Source organism: Aptenodytes patagonicus, chromosome 3 (assembly GCF_965638725.1).
Source record: "Aptenodytes patagonicus chromosome 3, bAptPat1.pri.cur, whole genome shotgun sequence".
NCBI lineage: Eukaryota > Metazoa > Chordata > Aves > Sphenisciformes > Spheniscidae > Aptenodytes > Aptenodytes patagonicus.
In genome coordinates, this window is record NC_134951.1 from 62,804,348 (window position 1) to 62,823,856 (window position 19,509).

The following is a 19,509-nucleotide window of genomic DNA, read 5'->3' on the forward strand; positions in this document are numbered from 1 at the left end:
GTGACAGAGTGCGCCCTTGTGCCGTGCTGGGAATCCAGCATGGGTGGAAGACACAATGTGTTGTGCATTCCGTAATGTTCATGCTGTGAGCACCATCATGCACCTCCTGGTAAAACCGACTGCTGCCACAGAAAGGATTAACAACTGAAACTTAAGCATTCTTCAAATAACCACCATACCATCAAATACAGGAGGAGGAAGGACTGGTGTTAATCTGACATTACTAACATCAGCCTTTCAGTGTCTCTTGCTATTATGGGCTCACAGAGCAGGAAAAGCGTACATACAAAGATGCTGATTGAAAAAAGACAGTACATTACTGGAAGTTTCAGGTGGTATGAAGTAAGCAGCACAGAGGGATCTTCCATTAGAAGCAAAGAACTAGCCACAACATTTACTACAAGTGTTGCACCCTCCTCTTTGATTCTTCTGTTTTCTTTCTGATTTTTATTTGCACACTTTTATCATATAGAGGGTTCAATCTCTCTTACCCCATGGAAATTCTGATACAATTCTTTTTAGAGTAACATAGTTAGCAAGGCACCCTTAGGTATGAGCTCCCATAGCCACACAGCAACTGGATCAACCGTACACATCAGGAACACGTCTCTGCTGATGCAAGTACTTTGCAAAACAGAAAAGGTGCGAGGGAGAGGGGTAGAAGCAAACCTCAAAAGCAGATTAATCATAATTTCAAAAAACAAGAGCACAAGTTTTGTATAATATATGCCACTAACAGTTGATGAAGAAAGTGCATTTCCAGTGATGCAAAACAATAGATCAAGATCTAATATATTTGTGAATGGCAATAGTAATATCAGCACTTTTTAGAATAGGCTGTCCAAAAAATATTTTGACTGCGGTACAGGTAGAAAGTCCTATGGCATGGCATGTAGATATAGACCAATGGCAATAAACCACATAAAAATACACATCCACTGGGAATCGCTGAGGGGTGGAAAGGCCAGAGGCAACAAAGGGCTTTGATTTCGTGCATTTAGAGCAAATGCATTCTGCCTCCCAGTTTAAAGAGCATGTACACAACCAAAGACACCATTACAAATTAGTCCAATAGAGAATATCAGCCGTATAATGGCTAGAGTTGTATATTACCGATCTCAAAGCCAAAGAAACTCTTTGCATAGCAGCACTGTGAGAATTGCATAAGTTCTTGCATGCTAGGAAATTTAGGCTTGGTCCAGAGATAACAAAACTCTAAGGGGAATGGCCTGCCTGCTGGGTTGCTGTAGATCTTTGCTAAAATGCCGTTGAAGCCATTTGGATACAAAATCCCTATTTACAGAAACAATTTTTTAAATAGACAACTGGAGAAACAAATTGGTGCTCTGAATGCTCTGGAAAATTGTATTACACTGATTGCCAATTCTTTGCTATATATAACAGCTAACTCCCTTACAGTATGTGTCATAGTGAAAGATAATTGTGTTGTTGCTGGAGAACAAGCAAAGTTCATCCCTTCAGCAACATTTTAAAGATACATAAGAAGTCTATCACTAACACTGGAAAGATGAAACATTTAGTGGAAATGTACTCTGAGTTTGAGGAATGATATCCAGAGGTTTTAAAGGATTTTTTTTTCCTCTACTCCTTCTGCCTCTAGCAGAGGCTCTGAGTCAGGCCAGTTTTCTAGCCTTCAGGTGGCCCGCTATGTTGCATATATAGCAAAGGTCTAACGGACTCTTCTCTATGTGTTTCTACCCTGCCACGCTCCGCCCTAAAAGGGTCTGAGGGAAAGGTTATGGCTCCATCTCCCAGCGCGAGGGAGAATTATGCTTTCTGTCAACTAAGTACCAGCCAGCTGATTCCTAGTGACATCCCCATTACAGTGGGCAGCTGACTTTATGTGTGCAGGGAGTTTTGCATTTATTTCAGTACTAAAGCCCATAAACATGCAATAAAGAGAGTCTTAGACTTGTTCAGCGCCGAAGTAAGAAGAACCTATATCTGCATTAAGACTTTAGGGAGCATATGGAGGAATAATATTAAAAACCTATTTTAAAAACAGGCTTACAAAACTCACCGCTTCCATAGGTGACACTAGGATTAATAGAAAGGTCAAGTTATACTTAGATCATTTGTGGTTCTTGCATGAGTGTGTGTGTATGGAGAGTCTCTTGCTTCAGAGCTTCCAAGGTAACTATATTTCCTTGTCAGAGATAACATGGGGGAACCTGAAAGTCCAACGGAGCTCTTCCCCCTATAGCAAATAAGTGCAATAAAGCCATTACTATGGTTCAGCAATCACAGTTCTGGGAACTAAAAAATTCACCACGGTGCACTGGCCCTGTTACAGGTGCAGTTGAAGAGAATATTTAAACAGTGTCAGTGGCAATTTTCTAAAATTGGTATGTCCAGCTAGCCACCTGCAGACCAAAATCGCCAGTTTTGATACTTTTGGGCATCAGAACCAATGTCTGTAATTAGACGGACACAGAAAATCTTGACAAAATGGACTTGTCCTTGACCTATTAGTTTATTTCAAAAACCTTCTGTTCATTAAACTTACATACATCAGGGAATGTTGTAGATATTTGATCCTTTCTCTGTTATTCAATAATGTGATATATGTCAAAGGCGACCCAAGAAACTGAAGGGAACTAAAGAAACACCTTCACTGACTAATCAAGGGAAACGCTTTCGTAGGTACATACTTCAAACAAAAGTGCTCCACCGTTTTTCAGAACAAAACTGCTTAACTTTACCATGAAGGTAATTTAAAGAAGTTTTATTGCAGTCAGCACTGACTGAAATTAAGACTGACTGAATTTTACAATTCTCTCATATTACCCTTTCCTCAGCTTCAGGCATTTAAAGCTGGTCAGCTACTTAGGCATTTAAAACGTCAATTTGCAAGGCATTTTGGTTTGCTAACTTCCACAGTTAGCTAGAATCTTAAGCCATGTTCCAAATTCACTATGAATCATCTCTAATTTTTCTAGTTCTAAGGAAGTTAATGGAGTGCAATCTCTAAATTAGGGCAAACAGGCAAATTTATAGTACTCTTGATTTTTCACTCAAGCACACAGATTTTTGTCTCTATCCAAACTGTATAAATTTCAAGATTTTCTTCAAGATTTTCTGTCCTTGTATCTTTTCCAGTAATAACTTTGCAATAATGTCTGAGCAAATTTTGATGAATTGTTGATCTGTTTGAAGCCTTCATATATTGTTGTGGGATTTTCCCACCACTCACACCTAGAAAGGACCAGAAGTCTAGATTGGGCAAATTACTCTGAGCGTGTTTTTGCCATGCAGGCAGCCACAATGGCACGATAAGGTGGGATTTATGGCTGTAATGCCTGCTCGCTCCAATACTGGCATGCCTGAACAGTTACTGATACTACTATAAAGGCTATATTGCTCAGAACACATGGCCTCCTGTTTTCTCTCTCTGCAAAATCAAAGTTGTGCAGAGGAAAGAAGAATAAGGCCCTAAAAGGAAGGAAGAAGGCGTGGATTCTCAACGTGACTGGAGTAGGACAATAGATCACTATCAAATTAAGCACAATTAATTTTCCCTATATTGCCACATATACAATTCACTAGGACAAAAGCCTACACTCTCTCTGAAATCCTTTTTACATTCACCTATGAAGATGTGCACATTAATGGATCCTGGGATGATTTTTGAAATTCCTTTGAACACACTATGTTTCTCCAGGAGAAGAAGAAAAGTTGCAAGACAAGATCAGGCTGATGTTGAAGAAGTGCCTCTTTACTCCTTTCAACCTAGACGTGCTGTTTAAAGGTAACATTTATCATCATTACCACACTATGCACCCAGCAACAGCCTAGAGAAGGGTGCAAAAATTCCAGGATGAAGGACACTGCCTTTCTGAAAGTTCAGAAGAGTCTGGGCAGCATCCATATTTCTTTCACGCTATGGGAAGGAACAAGCCAGGCTCTGTGCACGTCATTCAGATGGTCCATAATACCGAGTCAAGTGATGGCAAATACATACTTCCAACGCCATGTGTCTAGGATTTCGGGCACTATTGTGATCATACCTCGATGCAGTATTTCTGCACTAGATGCAGCTTGTTGCCAGAGTGCAAGTAAACTTCGTAACTGACCGCCACGAGTCAGTCCGGGAGCAGTAAATTAGCAAGTGGCTCAGGCACTCTAGTCTAGGAGAAGAGTAAAAAAGGAGTGAGGTTGCGGCACTGGGAACAATGGCCCTTGTTCTCCTGCCTTGAGTGAAAGTAAACAAGTCCATCGTTATCTGACTTTGCCAAACCTCAAAGTATAACGCTAGAAGGAAAAATAAGTTTTACAGAATTGAGCATATACAACCCTTTTCTTCCCTTCATAAATTGTATGTTACACTAGTTGAAACTACCAAAGTGTTTACAGTATGCTATATATATAATGGCACATTTAAGCTTTTTAAAGGGATTGGAACATTTCAGGAATGTGTCTGGTGCTGAAAAAGGCTAATGTATTACAAATCATATAATAGTTTAATTCAGAAAAAATATGTTTGGGTATTTTGCCCTAGCATCATAAGGGTTAGGAAACCGAACGAGGATGCCATGAAGCGTGACTGATGAATCAGTCGAGCTAGTCTGCTTCAGATACATATTGTGCAAGGCATTATCGCTGCAATCAGTCACAAAAATGCATATTTAGTTTTTGTACATTAAATACTACACCTGTGAACCTATGTAAAAGATATACAAAATATAAATGTCATCAGGACTGTATATTTCAAACTTTTTAAAATAAACACAAAGTATATATATATGTAGGCATATAGGTTGTAATTTCAATGTCAACACTAGCACAGTTTGTCTCTTCTAAATACAGACCTGTATACTTCCTAGTCCAACACATGCACCTACGAACACATGATCATGCATACAGCTTTACGTTCTGCTGTTTGCAGAAGAGTCAGAATATACAGCACTATACATTGTTTCAACTCAAAATTGATTGGCAAATTAAGGAAGATGCCATTCAAAAGAAATTCCTTGTGAGCTATTACAAAAAAAAAAGAGAAAACCAGGGGTATAGTTATTTCATCTCAATAAAAACACTGAAGACCATGGTGATGATGACCTAAGATTCAAAACGCTTTGTCCGGCATGTGGTGGGGCTCACTCTTGGACAAGATACAACAGTGTAGAACTGGTTGCTATAACACATACCGAACACAGTTATAATGAGGCGTAGAGCTTTCACAACACCATCTAACCCAGCTCTGGGTTCAGACTACTGAGGTCTCTGACCGAAAGGAGACAGAGCAGTTGTACGCCGTTCTTCTCACAGCAGGCGGTGCCGATGGTGATCTGGGTGCCCATCTGGAAGGTAAGCGTCGATTTGCTGGCCGAGCGGGCCGGGAGAAACCCTTCCCACTTGAACATTTAGCTGGCACAGATATCTAGAACACAAAGGCAATTCCTTGCTTTAACAAGTTACGGCTTTTGTGGAATGCAGCGGGAATGTAGGAAGACATTTGGGGTGACCTCAGAACAGGTGGTCTGAAGCTATTAAAAGGAGCACAGTAATGCGCAGAATGCAAAAGAACAGCTATTTCTATGTATAGGGATTCTCACATCGGTTGCGGTTTAAAATATACGGAGGCAAGTGTCAGACACAAGGAAAGGTATAAAATGTTAATGCAAGCCAAAACTGACATTCACTTCTCATTTCTTTTCATTTTTGGAAGTTTTTTGTCAATGAACACCGTATACTGTTCTAAACGTAGAACTCGGAATACCATCTTACATTACTGGAGTATGATCCACATACTTTTCAGGTACTTCTTGATAGATCCTATTTCAGCAGTCACATCTTGCTAAGAACTCTGTTTCCATTAGTGCAACATGAAGCTGTTTACACTTGGTAACTAATTCAGAATGGTTATGTATTAATGCAGTGTCATGTCCACATGCAGAGCCTTATATACACAGGAAAACCAGCAGATTTTGATCGTAGCTACAGTGATGTAAATTGGAATTAATGAAAATAAACCAAATGCCTCATGCCATGTGTAGTTCTTTACATCTTTGTGACGTGAATGCTACTGGACCTAAAATGGTACCCCCTAATCAGGCCATATTCTACACTTAGTTTGTACAGATAGAAATGACAACATAAAGCGTGAGCCTAAGGAGAAAAAAAAATCCAGTTGGCTTAGTAAAATTATTCTGGGCTTACATCAATGTAAACTCAGTCATTATCTAGTCATTATTTCTTCCCTACATATTCACTGATGAAAATTTGTTTTCCTATCAAAAGTTCATTAGATGAAAAAGAAATCAGAAGCTTTGTGGTTTTTTCTTTCTGTGCTGTAGTAAAGATGTGTCTGCTAAGCAAGATGTTGCATCACTGCAAGGCTGTCAGAAAGATATGCAGAAGAAAATCTGCATGGTCAGATTCTCAGCTGTTTAAATCCACATAGCTCCACTGAAGTCTGTGAATTTGTGACAGTTTAAAGCAGACCAGCTGACAGTCTGAACCCATTTAAGTTTCTCAGCTCCAAACACATTTGCCTTCTCTTTTCTGAGATGCTAAGGGGCCTATCTCTTTGTGTTCGTTGGCCAAGGAGCTCTTCAGGAAAAATGATTTTTCTTTCTTTGTGGCCTTTTACAGAACCTGCAACTTACAGTGTATTTTCAAACCCATCTGTTTCTCTTTTCATTAAGAAAGAATGTTGGCAAAGGCAATATTTCTAAACTTCTGAAAATAAAATTCAGCCAAATATAAATTAATTAGTCATGCCATACTCTTCTGTTTCTGTGAGCCTATGCTTGAATATATAGGAGAAGCCTGGAACTGAGACATGAGTAAGAGGAGGTCACTTTATTACTGGAAACTTTATGGAGCTACAATACCCCTTTTCATAGGCAGTTCCAAGGAAATCCTGAACCAAGCAGCACCCTGGATGCTGAAGAATGCTATCTAAGCCCTCTAGGATTTTGACATGACCAAGCGTGCTTAAGCCTTTCGGGAAGGCTTATGAAATAACTTGTCAGCTAAAGGAAGGAGGGAGGGAGTTAAAACCTGATTGCAGTTCTCACTAGTTCAATCCTTGAATAACTGCACTGCAGTTAAAATCTAGCTTTACACAACAGCAGCACAGATCAGAATCTGGCACACCTCTTCGCTGGTCATTCTTACTTACATGCTTCTGCCCTCCCACAACTCTATTATCTTCAGAGGAAATACTCCTGATTCATCCAGATCCTGGCCCAAAGCATCAATTTTTACATAATTATTTACAAGATCACATTAGTCTGCCTCATTTTAGAATCTGAAGCTTGGTGTGAAACTGAATTATTTTGTTCTTGCCATTCTTATGAACCTTACCTCTGGTAACTTCTGTCTCTCTTTTCCTTGCTTGAGTTGCTGCCCAATATGCCTGGCTGAATTCCTTGGAAATTCTTGCTTTCCTTGCTCAATCTGGAGCATTTCTAAATACTGACTCAATGTCTCACAACCCCCATCGGTGAATTCAGAATTTGCCCATGTCCACTTATCTTTGCAGCATTTCGTATTACATGGAGAAGTCACTGTTGATTTTTCATAGTTTTTCAAAAGCTTTTCAACAACACCATAGTTCGACCTTGAGTCAGCTGAACGCGGGCGACCGGATAAATTACTTGGTCTCCAGTCATGCTCATGAAGCATATGCCTATAACCACTGGTATTTGGAAGTCCATTTATTTGCTTTTGTTGCCCTGCTGTTCTGACAGCTTTGCTGGGGTTGCTAGTTTCTTGCTCCTTTGCTGCAGAGAATTTGGGATTTGAAACACAAGATGTATTTACAGTTTCTGTCCTGCTAATAGCAGAGTCACACAGTGGGCTGCAGGGTTTGTGATCTTCCGATGCTGTTCGAGGCACCTGGTTTTCTTGCAAAGCATTGTTACGTTTATCTGTGTGAAATACAGTCCGGTTAAACTCATCGATCTTTGCCGCTAAAGTTTCATTTCTTTGGGTCTTTCTCAAAGTATATCTAGAGTCTTCCAAAAGATCATTGTGCAGGGTAGCAGGGGCATAAAAGTCATTACTGTAATAAGGGCTGCTGTGAGACTTAGGATTTTGTTTCTGGTGCATCTTGTTGCTTTGGGCCATATTTCCATCTGAACAACTCTTTTGGGCTGACAGTGGGGAAGGTTCACTTTTATTGTCTTTTCCAAGTTTGCCCACATCATATGCCCACGTGTTGTGGCAGAAACTTGTTGGTACATTACACTCATTTTTGGTTACAGGTATTGCAGCAGTTACCATCACAGGACATTTCACAGCCTGTTCATTTGCACAGGCTGCTGCAGTTTCATTCTGGTTTATAGGTGAAGGATTCATCAGTTTCCTTCCACTCCTACAGTCCCGAGCCTTGCAATTGCTTTTGATGCCTGGATCTCTTATTGGTGCTTCACAAAGCTGTACAACTGCAGAAAGTGAGTTTGTTAGGTGCCGAGAAGTGCTCCGTGGGGGAACTGGTGGAGCTTCTTTCTTTTGCCAAGGTCTGAAGTCTGTTCCGCTGTCACCAGTAAGACCACCAGAAGACATGTCCTTCAAAGCCTTAGTGGAGCTCATCAGATTCTTCCTATTATTATGTTCCTCTGTTTCAAAAGCAACAGAAGTCTGTGATTCATTGCTGGACACATGGTTCATCTCAGGCAGAATAACTGTGTTTTCGGTTTCCTCAAATTCCCCCAGGAAAGGAAGTGACTTCATTCTGGAAACAAAAGGAGAGGTGTTTTAGGGATGAGCAGTAAGGGTATTCCCCCAGGGGACCTCAGCATGGATTCATTCTCCCTGTGAGCAGGTGTTTTAACACTGGCTGCTTAAAAAGATTTGGGAGCAGTTTTGCTGCAGCTGATACACGCAGCGTATTTGAAACATACGTGAAGAATTTGAAGAAAGCTCAACAAAGGGAATCTTGTATTCCTTTCCCTTGCCACTAAAATTCTTTTTCTGAGTTTTTGTAGATGATTGCTTGTTTTCTTATGTATCCTACAGTAAGAACAGTGGGATCTTGTGAGTTCTAATGACTCCAGTGAGAGTATACCTGACTATGAACTGAATGAAGAAAGCTGTAGGACATAGTGCATACCTTGTGTAGGTTTCCTAACATTACACATGACAGTACAAATGTGTCTTTTGAGATCTGTTAAAAAATCACCTTTCTCAGCCAGGATTTAGAAACTATGCATCAGCTATGAATCTATTTGCTTTAAAGATACAAACACTAACCCAGCTACAATAATAAATAAGTGACAGACAGCCAACTGCAGTGACAGACAGCCAACTGATTGCATGGGGGAGTGTAAGAAGTCCCTCTGCTCTTTGGGAGCATCTGAGAAGAGCTTGCCATGATGCAGACTTCCATGGGGTCTCAGCATAGCTGAGGCATAGCCTTTCTCAATCTCTTTCATGGTGTGCACCCCGTCACACCACGGGTTCAGTCTTACCTTCTGAGAACCACTCGAGAGGAAGACTGGTGTTTAGCTTGCTAAAGGAGACCATGAACATTGAATTTTTAACAGATGGCGGAATGTTCATTTGCCATACTTTTCAGGGTCTGGCTCACCATCTTTCCATTCGTACAAATGTATGGTTGTTCTTCCTTCTTTTGCCTTCTTTGCACTCTTGGATTGTCAGTCCCTGACACATCCTTCACACTTAAGGCTAGATCTGGGCTTAATCTAAGAAACCTCCCAGCCTAACAAATCCACACAATGTTGTATAGAACTGCATGGAAATGGGACCAGGGCAGACATTCACTTTCCCAATTCTCTATAATAGCCATTAGAAACAAGTACAATTTTATCTGGTATAAATACTAATTTCATTTTGTAGGTTCTATAGAAAAACTCCATTTTGCTAGTAAAACGTGCCCTTGTATCATATTTTCAGTATATTTCATTTGAATGTTTTATGCTAAGCACTGAAACACTAGGAGGATAGGAACTGCCCAACTCCTAATAAATTCAACAGCAACGCCCCCGCCATCAAAGTGAACAGGAGCACAGCCTCATTATTCATTTTCTTCCTCTAATATAAAGAGTCCAAATATGTTTTTACCTTCTGTGGTTGGACTTCTTTCGAATTTCCTCTTGATAGCTGCATAATTCTTCACTGACTCTGGCAAGTTCTTTAAGAGCCTTTATAAATATAAAAACAGTCCTTTAATATAAGCCTTTTAAATGGTATCTCCAGAATTATTTTGAAGCTTGTGGTGATTTGCATTTAAGACTCACAGCAGAGGAAAGTAGCACAAGGGGAGATACAAAAATGCCCCCAGGTTACGAACAGAGGTAAAGAGCATGCTGTTAATGCATTTCAACAGTGAGAAGACACTCATCAATAGCAAACCGAGGAGGAAGTAGAGACAGTGCCTTGCTGGAAAGCTAAAATCAGGGAGATCAGTTCTTTAGGTTAACCTGGCAGGCCAAAGCCCTCAGTATTTTCCTCACCCTTGTAACTGAAACATGCTGATACTTTACTTACTACATTGAGATCACCAATATAATTCTTGGCATTTTTCTTGGAAGTTTTGACGCTGAGGCTGTCTTCGGGTTCCTCAAGGTTCTCAAAGGTCAGATTGTCCATTAACAGAGTATTGTTTCTGCTCTTGGCTCTGGTTTCTTTACATTCGTGTCCTGCTTTACTGAGCAAACTCCCTTTTTCCATCCTGTCATTTGCCACATTGTGTTGATAGTTCAGCTCCACTGTGTCACTCTCTCCCGAAGTAGGGGAATGCATGGACAGCTGCAGCATCTTGCTCTGAATGGCCTTATTATCATGGACGTTCATATTGCTCTCCCTTCTAAGTTTTACCTCCTGGTAAAGCTGAAAAACCAATAGAACCGTCTATTAGATCATGGTACTGTGATGAACCTTATGGTAAAAGGACATATTCATCTTCTGTTTTGAACAATGCTTCACTCAGTAGCACCAAGCAGAAAGATTTTATACATGTGTTAGTAGAAAAGTGTTGAGTCACACAGTGTGATAGTTCACAGACAGTTATTGTCACAGGATGAGGAAAGGGCTGTTACCATTCACAAACTCTTTGCCATGGTTTTAATGTACGGCTTCCACCCATAGGATGGGATTGGAAGAGGTCTCACGAGGTCAATGGCCCTGCCTTGAGCCAGAAGCTGTATGGTTGTCTTCCAAGTAATATCAGCACACTATGTGGTGGACACAGACCTGATCTGATGGATGGGGAATGTGGGGGGATGTGAGGGAGGGAGAGGGCTCTGGCTATGTTACAGCCTGTTAAGGTGTATTAGTTTAAGGAGGGGAAGTGAATTCTCATCACACACAGCAGACTTTTCTAGTTCTCAGACAAGTGGAGTTCTTCCCTCTTCTGGAGTGATAAATCAGTACTGCAGAATGGTATTATTTGGCAATGTGCTGTCACCCTCTACTCTTCTTTCGTGCTACCTGCTGAGATCCAGTAGCTTCATTAGTAAATGAAAAGGTGTTAATTCCTGTCACCCAGCATATTCAAACTAGGGAACTGTGATAAATTATAAATTAGAAAAAACAGCAACATCATAAAAACCTCTTCTGCTTAGAGTATCATTTCCAGTGCCAAGAATCCCACAGCTCTTTATAAACATTCATTCTTAACTTGCTTTTATGAAGAAAGCACAGAGCATGCACCTCTGAACAGCCCTCTGCCTGCTCTCTCGCAGTGCACAAGGCATCACAACAGCTTTTGGAAGGACAGTGAAAAAGAATAACAACATGAAGAACGTGGCCATTTCACGAGTAGTGCTGTGGATTAGAAGTATTCTCACGTTCAGAGACCTGACACTTGACCTCATCCTGGGCTTTCAGATCTCACTCCCAAAGCCCAGCTGCTCATGGAACCTGAGGGCTGACCTTTGTCATTTCCAAGAAGAGGGCCTCATATGGACTCAGCAGAGCAGTAAGAAGGAAGGATACCACCTCATAACTCAACAATATCATCTCCTAAACCACATAAGTCTTCCTGGAGGAATCCAGGAATTAAGTTAAGTTTTGGTGGGCTAGAGAAAACTACCAAATAAAAATACAAGCTGATAAGGTAGCACAAGTTTTATTGAGGAAATCCCTCTACAGAGGATGGCATTTAAAAGGTATCTCCCCTTTTCTTCAGCCTTGTGGCTTTTGGCGAAGAAATGTCAGGCAACTGAAATCAAGAGCAGCTATAGACACAGCTTAAGAGGGGACCGTAAGATACCGATAACCTTGGGGTATCATCTGCAGTTTTGTCTGGTCCTGCAATACCCATCGATTTGCTTCATTCTCTTCCCCTCAGCCCCATTCCATTCTTTATCTCTTTTTCTGTCTCTGTCACGCTTTCCTAATCCATGTGCTAATAAAGAACATGGAAAAAACATGGTCTTCGCTGCCATTGTCAGGACTACTAATAGCCAGAATACCTTTTCACAACACATTAGGGTCGTTCCAAAACAGCTCATATCAACTACGCACACAGATCACATTACTAACTTTTGAAGCACTCTCACCTTGGCAGTGAAATTAGGTAAGACTGCACAGAAATGTCCTAACACAAAAGACAAAATGTGGCAGATACTATCATACCAAAGTCTGCAAGAACTGCAGATAAAATATAAGAGAGCTGACATTATGGAGTTATGCTGCAGGCTGGTTTAATGGGCAGTGTATGGCTGCAATTCATTTGGCTCTGATAATTTTCCTTCTCATACTTTCATGTGAGCAATCTCTGCCATGCATTCCTGTGTTGCTCAGCCACAGGACAGTGTTGGCAGAGAGCAAGCAAAACTACTCCATGTGTATATTAGAATAAAAAATGTGGAAAGCTCAGTGGTGAAAAAACTTGCTTCTATATGTTGCCAAGGCAGATTCAATTTATGCATTGCAGGGTGCCAGAGGGTTCTGCTGCAGGGACAGTTTGGGGATAAAAGAATAATAAATAATTACCTTAACTATTTCTGGAAGGAGATGCATTAGAAATGGCAGGGAGTGAGTGTTTGTTAGTATGTGTAAACACAAGTGGTGTCAGGACTTTCATGCTATTTACTGTAGTTGTTTTCTCTATTAAAAGCTGTCCATAAATGGAGCAGGTTCTAGCCAGAACGATTCTGCATCATGCAGTGTTTAATGTATGACGTTCTTTTTAATACTACCATTTACCCCAGCAGACCCATGCCATCTAATTTCTTTTTGCCAGAGAATTATGATACCTGGATTTTTTGTTACTAAATATGCATTTTCCTAAACCCCATATACGCAGTTGTTCAGCATGTACTTGAAAAAAGCATGTATAATATGAGCAGTGTGGCTCATGCCCAGCAGAACTGGTAGCAGTATATACAGCCAACAATATCATAGCAAACTTCACACAAAGTGACATTTAACTTCCTGCTTCGTATTCATGACTATTAAATAAGCAATTGCAAATACTGCTTAACCCCAGGCTTTGCATCCTACCATCAGCTATTAGAAAGTTCCAGTGACAAATAAGAAATAGGATATAATTCAGAAAAAAAAAAACCTGAAGCGACCCCTAGTCGCTTCACCCCAAGTGAAAATGTTAGTGTTCAGAGTTTTGTTTAAAAGTACCTCTTCTATTTTCTTCTGCATGACCTTCCATTGACATTCCCATTCTTTCCTTTCATTGTCAAATCTCTCCAGCAATTCCATCTTCTCTTTATTCCAGTTCCTCTCAGTATTCTCCAGTTGTTTAGGCAGGTCCATGGTTACAGTCTGTGTAACAGCAAGAAGATAGCTCTGCTTTTTTTCTTTCTTCCCTGAATGTTTCCTGGAAGTTTATCAGAATAAGTCTTACTTGTGTTTGAGTCTAGCTTTCAGGGAAAAAAACAACCAAGCAAAACACCAAAATAATTAACTGAAATGTGCTTGCAGAAGACAGCATCACACGATTGCATGATATATATCTGGAGTGTGACTGGAATATGGACGAACTAAGCATTATAGGTCACAAACCCAAGGGCAGAGAGGCCCAATCTGGAAACGGGAAGAGGGACACGCATCCAGCATCATAGAATTAAGGAACGTCTGCCACAGCGGGCTCTGTACCATGGCCACTTTGCATCCTTGCCATTACTCTTCACTATAAACCTGTTTTCAGTGAAATTCGAGTCTGCATGATATTCAGTGGCATTTCAGGACCTTGGGATCCTGCAAGGTCTGCCCTTGAGGGTGAAAGCTATTTTTACGTTTGCTCAAAAGACAAGTGCAAGTGTAAAGGTATCATGTTTGCTCATGCACTCCTTTCACATATGCATGTAGCACGACAAAGATTGTGACACTGTTTTGGCAATTGAAGACTGTAAACTTGATACATGCAGAAAATTCTTATGGCTATATGAATGCTTTAGCATACATGGAAGAAAACAGGACAGGAAAGCTAGTAACAGGTAACAAACATACATATCCCCATCCCTGGAGGTATTTAAAAGACGAGCAGATGAGGCACTTAGGGACATGGCTTAGTGGGTGGTGGTGTTGGGTCGATGGTTGGACTCGATGATCTTAGAGGTCTTTTCCAACCTCAATGATTCTATGATTCTATGATATACAGTAGAAAGCATCATTCTATTATATAAAGGACTATAGGTCACTATAAAGAGTTCATGTATTTTGGATTTACGAATCTAAATCTATAAATGTTAGTTACAGGACCAGCACAGGAAAAATTAGAAACTATTGTCCAATAGCACTAACTCAAACCTAGTTCAAAACCTTGCTCAGAATATTTAACTAATTTTTGCTTCGGTTTCTCCTTCCCCTTCAGAATTCTTTAGTATCTTAGTATCTGTGAATGAAAAATTATTAATTGAACCACTAAATGTGTATATTTTAAGGGAAATATTTTGGATCTGCTCATCTGACTTTGGAGCAAAACAGTTGCAGATTATATGGGCCTGGTGTTGCTCTTGCTTTCTTAGGCTTTACAACAGAAACTCCACTACCATCAGCACATTTACTATGCCAGCAAGGCCGAAATACTCATTCATTCAGTTATGATGGCTCCTGTGGTATAATGGCTGGTACACACACATTGATACTTGAGTTTGTTAACTTTGGCTCTCAAAGCCAGCTGTTGTGTTACTTAGGTGGACATGGAATCTAGTTCTAGTCACAAAATGCCTCCGCACTGCTTTGGTCTCCTGCCAGAAACCAAGTGTATGGGCAAGCAAATGAAGTATCAGAGAGTTAACTAGGCGTAAGTCCAGTTTACCTTCCTGGAATTTGTTCATTTCCCTGACTGATGGTCAGTGATTGTCAACTCACAGGAACTGCCCATTTTATCGCCCACATTTTCTTTGATATAGTGAAAATTCATTCTTGAGCTTCATGCAAAGTTCTTCCCCATCCTGTATTTTAGTGGACGAGTCTTGTTGATTCAGCTGTGGCTACTGTGTAATCACTGCTTACCAGTGTCTGCGTTATTTCAGCTGACTGGGAAGCTGATGCCAAACTTGGAGTCAGCTTCTTTCACGAACAAGTAAGCGGAAGAGCTCAGCTGAAGCCCAATGGGTTACTCAGGTCTTTGGGTCATAGGAAGTCCTGCTACAGGATCTCTCAGCTGACAGCCATCATGGGCCCAATCCTAACTTGCAAAACTGTTGGTTGCAAAACTGTTTACCCCAAGCAATTTTGGACAGAGGACTTACTTAGAGAACAAGCTGACTATTCTTCAAACATCTCTGTCAGCCCATTTCACAACGGTGTAACCATGTCACCATGTAACATGGTATTGGAGCTTACTCTTTCAGACTCTGACTCACAGCTGCCTTGGAGCTCTGAAACGGCAACCTGTCTCTCAACTACCTACAAACAGATTTCAGACCCTTCTTCTTCCACCTGCCTAAAAACATACAGGGCAGCTTTATAAAAACAGAAAATTCCTTGAAACTAAGAGCTGCTGAAAGACAGCACAGCATTCTCATCACAGAAGAAGTCAAGCACTGGTTTGCTCATGGCTTCTTACGGAAGGCAGCCAGGCTATAGGGACTGCACCTCTCCAGGCCAACGTTTCAGCTTTGTGCCAGACTTCAGTAAGTGTTGACCAAAAACAACTTACAAAAAAATTCCACTGCACTTAAGACCTGTTGCGCTCTAAACATCTATTGCTAATGAACTTTAAAACCATTTCAATACTTTCTCACTTTGCTAATTCAAAGGTTGCAATTTTTAGTACAGTCATTTGCTTTGTTTCTTTTTTTTTTTTTTGGCTACTTTTATGTCTTTATAACCTTTCAAGACATCTCTGAGAAATAAACAGAAGTCAACTCTCTGCTCCACTAGAATCCTTCAAATACATGTCAGAAAGAAATAGAAAAACGTATAAATGCTGTAAAGTCATGAACAAGACAGGCAGGCATAATCTGTCTACAATTTGCACAAATGGTGATTTTGCTAGTGCACTATTAGTAACAATGACCATGCTTCAATCAGCAGCATATTACTAGAAAGAAAGTCAATACTATATAGCCTTTTTTTTTTTTACACATATAAGAATAGATATATAATATGTACTCCTTTCAAGTATGCATATAGCATTGAAAAGGCCCCTGGTGCTTTCTTAGTGCTGGGAACTACTATTGCCATGTCTGCATTCATCTTAACAATTTCCAAGTTGATTCATATGGGACTCTGATTATAAAAAGAGATTGGAGACCATCAAAATGAAATCAAGTCTTGGAAGAGGTTAGTTACAGAAGTTACAGATAGTCACTTGTAGCTCTAAGATCCACAAAAAGCTTGTATCACTTCTTACGCTTCTCCAATTTCCTCTTGACATAAATTCTAAGAAGAAAACTCATGTTTATTGATGTTAGCAGCTGGATGACTAGACAGTTTTGCTGCTATTGTACAGTGGATAAATTCCTCAGAGAGTTGTAACTCCTATTTCTATGACACTTTCCCCTTTTTTTTTCCTTGGTGTTTGGGGTTTTTTTTGTTTTGGGGTTTTTTTTGGGGGGGAGGGGGTCTTTTGCTTCTTCTTTTCCCTACTAGCAACAAAATCCAATTTGTAGTCCTGGTAGTATACCCTCTGTCTGTATAGTGTACCGAGATGTCCCCATGGGTATTTCACATGGCTTAAGCAACCCAAAGGGATGTAAAATGCCACATTATAATTTGCTGTGTGGATCTGAGCAGTATCTGTGCTCCTGCAGTATTGGCACTTTCTGCATGTCCTAGACAAGGTCAGAAGCTCATTACAGCAATAAAATTCAAGCAAATAATCAATTTTGTCTACAATAGCTGCATTTTCCTTTAACTTTTCATTTAGCCCTCCCTCCTCTCAAGTAAAAAATGTTTTAAGCAACTATTTGGTGTTAATTTTATTATTCCCCCATGACTTACCCGTGCCCTTTCTATCCACATATTAAAAATACAAAATAGCTTGCAACCAACCTCTATCAACTTCTGAAAATAATCTGTGGTGACATCAGCTGAGATGTTATTTTTCAACAGAGATTAATTAGATTGGATGTGCACAACCATTCAGATACACAAATTTCCCCTTGATTTTATAGGAAAAAAAGCGGTTTAATTATATTTCCAACAAAGTGCTGTATTTTGGATGACTAAGGAATTGTAAATTTATGTATTTGTTCAATTATTAAAGTGTGCAATGTGTCACAATACTGCACACTTTACACATAAAAAGAAACTACAATTGAGTGAGAGAGTGAAAGAGAGAGAAGGGAAAGAAAAAGGAAAGAGAGAAATGAGAGAAAGTGAAAGAAAGGAAAGGAAAGGAAAGGAAAGGAAAGGAAAGGAAAGGAAAGGAAAGGAAAGGAAAGGAAAGGAAAGGAAAGGAAAGGAAAGGAAAGGAAAGGAAAGGAAAGGAAAGGAAAGGAAAGGAAAGGAAAGGAAAGGAAAGGAAAGGAAAGGAAAGGAAAGGAAAGGAAAGGAAAGGAAAGGAAAGGAAAGGAAAGGAAAGGAAAGGAAAGGAAAGGAAAGGAAAGGAAAGGAAAGGAAAGGAAAGGAAAGGAAGGGAGGGAGGGAGGGGAAAGAAAGAAAGAAAGAAAGAAAGAAAGAAAGAAAGAAAAAGAAAGAAAGAAAGAAAGAAAGAAAGAAAGAAAGAAAGAAAGAAAGAAAGAAAGAAAGAGAAAAAGAGAGAGAGAGAGAGAGAGAGGAGGAGGAGGGAGAGAGAGAGAGAGACTCGAGTGCTCACAATGCTACCTGTCTTCCCTGGTCTGTTGATATATCTGTGCCTGCTCTGAAGAAACTGACTGAACTAATGAATATTCTTTCTCTAAGAATGAAGACCATATATAACATACATGAACACCATGTTACATATAAATAACATTACAGAGATGTTTAAATAACTGTTTGCCACATTAGTAATTTGCTTTCTTTTTTAATCTTAATGGTTCAAACCCACTGATTTAAAATAAACCGTAACCGTACCTTTCATGGAATAAGAAATCCTTTAGAAGTTTTTCAGTCCATTTCTAAACAGCAGTGAAAGCAATGAAATGCATAGCTAGCTGGGATCCAGTTCTGCGAATCCTGATCTTTAAAAGAAATAAGAAAGCTAAGCGAGACACAACCTTTCAACTGGGGCAGCATTTGCAACTCTCTGAATAACTCCGCAACTTTTGCAAACTGAAAAACAGTTCCGTTCAGCATCATCCCAGCAGCTGGCTTCCACGTGACGTCAGTGCACGGAGGATAGTTTTAAAGCCATCTCTTCCAACCCCCAGCTCTGTAACTTTATATCTCCTCATATTTTGTGTAAACAACTCCAAGTCCAGGACATTTTTAGGTTTTATAGTGCAGTCCAGTCTTTAAAGCTTGCCAAAGCAGCCAGTGTTAACATTAAAGCTATGACAATAGGCAATTTTAGGTTTCTTTTATTAGTGTCCATGTTGTAAAGGAAGATTCTTTGCTGCCTTCCAGACCCAGTTTTCAGGGTTATATTTTTTAGTACGATCATTTGAGCTTTGCAACTTGATCCTTATAAACTGCTTTGTAAAGGGAGTTTGTTTAAAGCAGCAGTTTTGTTGGTTAACAGCTATCTTAAAGAGCTAAAAGCAAACCACTCCTCCCTAAAATCTTTTTCTGTATTCTAAATATGCTATCACTTATGAAGTGCAGAATTATTGGGCACCGTGTAATCCTACTGTCTTGCATTCTGGGAATGGTGATAATGGTTTCTTTGGGATATACCCAAATATTCCTGCTACTTTACAAGGTTTCTGGATCAGATTCTCCAGTCTGTTAAGATACTTTGTGTCTCAGCAAAGCAAAGCACTTGAAATTGGATGGAGAATCTCCCTTGCGCAGGGAAATTCATCCCTGGCGTAAGGCTAGCAAGGAAGGTCCAAAAACACTTCGGCCTGGATTTAAAGCACTGGGAGTGCCCATAGCAAGTGTCGGCATGGGGTGAGGGAAGGGAGCGTATGTGACAAAAATGATCCAGCAAGTGAAAGTCCACGGGAGTCCCTGAAGCCAGTGTAGTGAAATTTAGCTGCTCCCCCTGCTGAGCTGCAGGCACGAGGAGCTCAGCTCGCT

General features: G+C 40.1%; 2 protein-coding genes across 4 annotated transcripts in view; both read right to left on the bottom strand.

Moving 5' to 3' along the window:
• Positions 1-294: 294 nt before the first annotated feature.
• Positions 295-18,735, bottom strand: KIAA0408 (KIAA0408 ortholog). 2 transcript variants are annotated; one of them, XM_076333566.1, is made up of 6 exons: positions 18,403-18,735; positions 13,573-13,716; positions 10,480-10,821; positions 10,054-10,133; positions 7,333-8,704; positions 295-5,401 (listed from the first exon to the last, which is right to left on the bottom strand). In XM_076333566.1, the coding sequence occupies exons 2-6, from the start codon at positions 13,705-13,707 to the stop codon at positions 5,228-5,230; spliced, it is 2,103 nt and encodes a 700-aa protein (XP_076189681.1). In that variant the 5' UTR covers positions 13,708-13,716; positions 18,403-18,735; the 3' UTR covers positions 295-5,227. The 2 variants fall into 2 exon arrangements, with proteins under 2 accessions (XP_076189681.1, XP_076189680.1); XM_076333565.1 differs by having other exon boundaries at positions 13,573-13,771; positions 18,403-18,732.
• Positions 18,441-19,509, bottom strand: part of MTCL3 (MTCL family member 3) — a 39,411-nt gene continuing 38,342 nt past the window's right edge. For both annotated transcript variants that reach the window (XM_076333564.1, XM_076333563.1), the window contains exon 7: positions 18,441-18,509. The gene's annotated coding sequence lies outside the window, so the exon portion shown is untranslated. The remainder of the gene's footprint in view (positions 18,510-19,509) is intronic.

Coding starts and splice junctions, on each gene's coding strand:
- KIAA0408 (XM_076333566.1), bottom strand. CDS start 13,707: ATGGACCTGCCTAAACAACTGGAGAATACTGAGAGGAACTGGAATAAA. Junction 10,822..13,572: donor TGCAGAAGAAAATAGAAGAG/GTACTTTTAAAC, acceptor TTGGTTTTTCAG/CTTTACCAGGAGGTAAAACT. Junction 5,402..7,332: donor AGAGACAGAAGTTACCAGAG/GTAAGGTTCATA, acceptor TTTGTGTTCTAG/ATATCTGTGCCAGCTAAATG.